Raw genomic sequence first — 4898 nt, 5'->3', positions numbered from 1 at the left:
GTTTTAATTTTACATTAAAACAAATAAGAACTGTTCAACTTAGAGGCTGTACAGTTATTGTCAGGTGCTACAATTTTTAATTTGGCATTTAGGTGATATTGCTCACGTCTGTTGAACACTGTGTGAGACGGTCATAGGACTTGGAATTACATCATTAATGTAAATGAAGAGATTCGCTCTGTTTTCAATCAGTCATTTTATTACATCAACTCAGTCTTTTTAGAACATGAAGTCTAACAGTGATGAATTTTATACGAGTTACAGGAGGTCGTCACAGAGACTTCAGGTGAATATTAGAAATGTACAACTGTAAAAAAAAAAAAGAAAAAAAAAAAGTACTTTATTCCCTAATGACAGATTCACAATGTATGCAGTATTGTAATAAAATGAAGATATGTGTTGCTCAAATCCCAGGTTCAGACCTTTAAGTCTTTTGTTGGTAAACGTTGTGATTATATAGTGTTAGATGTCTACGTCCTGAAAGGAATCCGATAAATAATCTGTAAAGTATCACATGAGGAATGTAGTACGGAGAGAAAGACGGTCCGGAGTCAGGACTGACAGCTGATGTGTTTTCTTCAGGGCCTGAACAGGACCAGTTCATCACTTACCATGTGTGTTCATGTAAGAAGAGGAGAAACGTTTCTGTGGAGGACAACAGAACATCACACATTACATCTTTCCTGACTTAGGACGGATGGTTTAAGAGTTTGACCTCAGACTTTGATCTCTTCCTCCTCTTCATTTAAGGCACATGGTGTTTTGTGGCTTGGGGAAAAAGCCGGTGAGCTGCTGCTGCTGCTGCTGCTCCTCCTCACCCCCTTTGTGAAGGACCCGCCGCCGTAATGACGAGACAGGACGTCTGCTGCCCTCTGGAACCTTTCTGCCTCCATCGCAGGCTCTGCTGTCAGAGGAGACCCAGCCGACACATCAGGCGTCCGTGCAGACCTCCCATCCTCCTCCTGATCTGTCCAGTTGGAGCTACAAGAGCGCCTGTTGTTGCTACTCCGACCAAATGCCCCACGGCACATGGAGGCGCTCGGTGACGTCACCGCAGGGGTCTGCACAGGCGTCTCTGTTAGAGAGCCGTCATCATCCTCTTCCTCCTTCCCTCTCTCCTCCTCCTCCTCCTCACCTGCCGCCCGGCTGTGATTGGATGTCTGAAGGCAGCTGGGGTTGTCCATCAAGCTCAGCATCTCGGCCATGAGAGAAGGGCCGAGGTCCACAGTGAAGGAGGTGAGGGAGTCGGAGCGCGTCAGGGTGATGCCGCTGCCTTCTGGGAGAGACCCTTTGCGGACGTCTCCATCCTGGAATTGTCTGTCAAGGCGAGAGAGGCGGGGCAGAGTGACGAATCCAGACTCCAGACCTGCAAACACACCGAGACAGAAAACACTGACGTGATCTGAAATGTAAAACTTGTGGGTGACTCGGGATGATTATCTCTGGCAAAAAAAAAAAAAAAAAAGAAAACTGCTGATGACTGCAGACAACCACCCACTCACAATAAAGGGCTGCTGGTAGGCAAACTGTAAGAAATAAGCTGTCTGGAAAAACTGATTATATCCAGATCAATATATAGAATTCTGGAAAAAATGAAAATCTACTCTGTATCCGAAGAGGTCTTAGTCCTCTAAGTGCCTATAGGGTTTAACCTGCAGTCTATGTAACTCAAAAAACTCTGTTCTCGATAATAAAGTGGCTCAAATCCACCCCGTTTTATGTTATTTTCTTTTTTAGCTGGATATAAAAACCAATAAAAAATTTAATCAAATAAAGGGAACCCAAACACCAGAACTGACATTACACTATTGTAGTGAAGTAAAAGTGTTTTTTCCCCCATCTTTATCTAAGCTAATGAAATAATGCAGGCTGTAAGGGTTAATTGAGTTTAAGATATTAGCTGCAACAAAAACAACTATTTTTGAATTTACAGTTAAATCAGGGCTNCCCGGGTAAATAACGACAACCTAACAATTATATCAGAAGGAAATCCAGACGAGGAGGAGACCTGAGTTTACGGTGAATGAGGCTCCAGGCTGCCTCCTCCCTACCACCTGTCAATCATTCCTGACCAGGCTGTCAATCAAGCCAGACACGCCCCCTGCCCCGCAAAATTGACGATTTTTTAAAAATTCAGTGTTAATTTATTTTCAGATTGGCCACCTGATCTCTGGATTTGACCATGAAAACCAACAAAAAACATCCTGAGCTGTAGAAAAACAGTATTTCGTGATCTGTGAACACTTTGTTTACAATTCAAGTTTCTGGGAGCCAGCAACCAGCAGACTTAACGATCATCGATATTTGTAATAAAGGCCTTTATTATATATCTATGGCAGTGACACTGCAGGTTTTTGACACTTTGGGTTGGCTTTGTTTTTCAGGGCTGGTTGCTATGTCCATCTTTTATACAGTCTATGGGGAGTACTGAGGTAAACTATAGATAACTATCTTGCTCAGTATCTACTCTTTGGGGGTTAATACGTTAATTACAATGGAATAGAATAGACTATCCCAGACCTGGGAAATTATAAACAGCAGCACCCAAAAACACAGAAAATAACTGAGTAATATGCATTCAGTGTTTACACACAGCAGGTTCAAGTCAGTCCACATCCCGGCTGAATGTGGGGACAGTGGTAGAGAGCGATGTATGATTAAAGTCTCCTGAGATGACCATCAGAGACTGAGGCTGTGATGTTTGCAGCTGGGACACTGAACTATGGATGAGCTCACAGGCTGCAGCAGCATCAGCCGACAGGGAGATGGAAAGTGTCATCACCAGGATGTGTGAGAACTCCCTCAGCAGGTGAAACGGCCGCAAACCAACCGCCAGCAGTTCAACATCCTTTGTGCAGTGCTGCTCTCTAACGCTAGTGTGCCAGTGTGGCAGAGCGGTAGAGTTTTTGGTTGTAAGAGTTGCAGACAACGCCACCTGGGGAGTTTCACCCCAGGAGGAAATAGTTTGTGTATGTTGACAGGTCACAGGTTCGATTCACACATGAGAGCTGGAGACATGATTCCCACTTATGACTTTATTTCTAACAAAGTCATAATAACAGGGTAACTAGCCCTCATTAATAGGATTTACAAATGCTGGTAATGCTGCTGAAAACAAAACTAAATATACAGGGGGACTAGGGCTGGGGCTTACCGGGGCAGCCAGCAGGAAAAATGGGGCTCAACTTAAAACAGCAAGTGACACCAAACCAAAGACACCCAGAGTGCACTTCACACACTCCAGGACCCACAGCTCCTGTCCAACACAAAGAAACAGAATTAAATCACGCCAGCAATAACCAATTTAATAAAATACACAAAACACACTAAACTTGCAAAAGATAAGAAAAATAACCAAAATTAAGAAGTTAACAAATTAATTATCTATATTAAGATGGCGCAGGAATAAAACTGGACCTGCTGCACCCCCAGACACCAGCTCCGCTTGGTGGCCACACAGTCCTACCTGCTGCTCGTGGTGACAGACCACACCACGAACCGAGGCCACAAAGCAGCGGAGAGCAGCAAAAGAGTGCCACAACAAAACGGAACCAAGAGCAGAACGGAACGAAGGAAAACGAGAACATAAAGCGGCATAAAACAGCAAAAAACCCGCTCCAACAGCGTCTGAAGACAGTTTAAGAACAGCAGCTCCGTTCGGAGTGGCGGCCCGCTTCGAACAGGCCGCGCGCCGGAATGTGGAAACTGGGAGCGTGACGCAGACGGCTCTACAGCTGCGCAGAAAGCCAGAAATTAAACAGTAAACTGGCACTTAAACTTAGTTTACAAAAGAGCAGCAGCAGCGCAGAGTAGCTGGCCTACCTCACAGATACGGCGACCACCACAAGCCGGTCCAAAGCAGAGAGCGAGCGGTACCACCAGCCAACAACGCCACACACTGCAGACACAATGCATATAAACAGCTGTATGCACCGGTGATCGGTGGAAAGAGGAAACCGTGCTTACCGTTTACACAGCAGAGTGTCCAGCAGCTGCCAACAAGACGGCACAAAACCACAACGTCGCCGCACGCCAAGCGACCCGCACCACAGCACCAATGCTGAGAGGGGAAGGAGACACAGGTACGTGCCGGCGCATAAATACACGCCGTTTCCACAGCGCCGCCCACCAATCAGAAGAGGAGCAGGGAGGGAGCGAGAGAGGACGAAACAAACGATCCTCCTACACCAGCATTACACCATCTCTCATTCACATACATGGCCAGGCCCCAGCCTTTCTTCTTACCTCTCTCCCTCCAGCTCCGGTCCGCTCTGACCAGGTGAAATCCGTCCAAAGTTACGAGCGAGTCCGAAGTGAGTTCGTTCAGCCATGACTCCGTGAACAACATGAGGCTGCAGTCCCGATACTCCCACTGCAGCCGGGTCAGCACTGTTAGCCGTTAGCTCTTCCAGGCCGTTAGGGACAGACTTCACGTATCCCATGATGATGGACAGACAGACGGCTTGTAGCTTCTCCTCTCCTCCCGACCTTCACTCCTGCCCTGTATCCTCTCTTCCTCCAGCTCATCGGGGATGTCCGGTCTCTCCCCTACGGTGGCGTGGCCTGGCTCAGCGCCAGCAGCTATTCACCAGCGTAAAACAATAGATCCATGGCTCAAAGGCTCAACAGCTGACTAGACGTGGACTCCAAAAACTCGCAAAAAAGGCGAAAAACAGACCAAGAAAAGCGCCATCTGCATCTCCACTGTTCCCGCACAAATGTGGTACAGCTGTGTGAAATGAAAATGTTAAAAATATAGAAGAAAAATCAAATCAAAATAATATTAATAATAATTACTGGCGAGTACTTAGGTAAACTACAGATAACTATCTTGCTCAATATCTACTCTTTGACGTTAATATGACGTCAATTACTCGCGACTCCTAAGGTTAAACTAC

General features: G+C 46.2%; 1 protein-coding gene across 4 annotated transcripts in view; it reads right to left on the bottom strand.

The window, feature by feature from the left end:
- Nucleotides 1–177: 177 nt before the first annotated feature.
- The window catches only part of cdc42ep1b (CDC42 effector protein (Rho GTPase binding) 1b), a 19137-nt gene continuing 14416 nt past the window's right edge, over nucleotides 178–4898 (bottom strand). For all 4 annotated transcript variants that reach the window (XM_008296375.1, XM_008296373.1, XM_008296376.1 and 1 more), the window contains exon 4: nucleotides 178–1366. In XM_008296375.1, coding sequence (XP_008294597.1) covers nucleotides 717–1366 — 650 coding nt within the window. In that variant the 3' untranslated portion in view covers nucleotides 178–716. The remainder of the gene's footprint in view (nucleotides 1367–4898) is intronic.

Source organism: Stegastes partitus, unplaced genomic scaffold (genome assembly GCF_000690725.1).
Source record: "Stegastes partitus isolate 25-593 unplaced genomic scaffold, Stegastes_partitus-1.0.2 Scaffold1124, whole genome shotgun sequence".
Taxonomy (NCBI): Eukaryota; Metazoa; Chordata; class Actinopteri; family Pomacentridae; genus Stegastes; species Stegastes partitus.
This window is presented reverse-complemented; position numbering and strand designations above follow the sequence as displayed.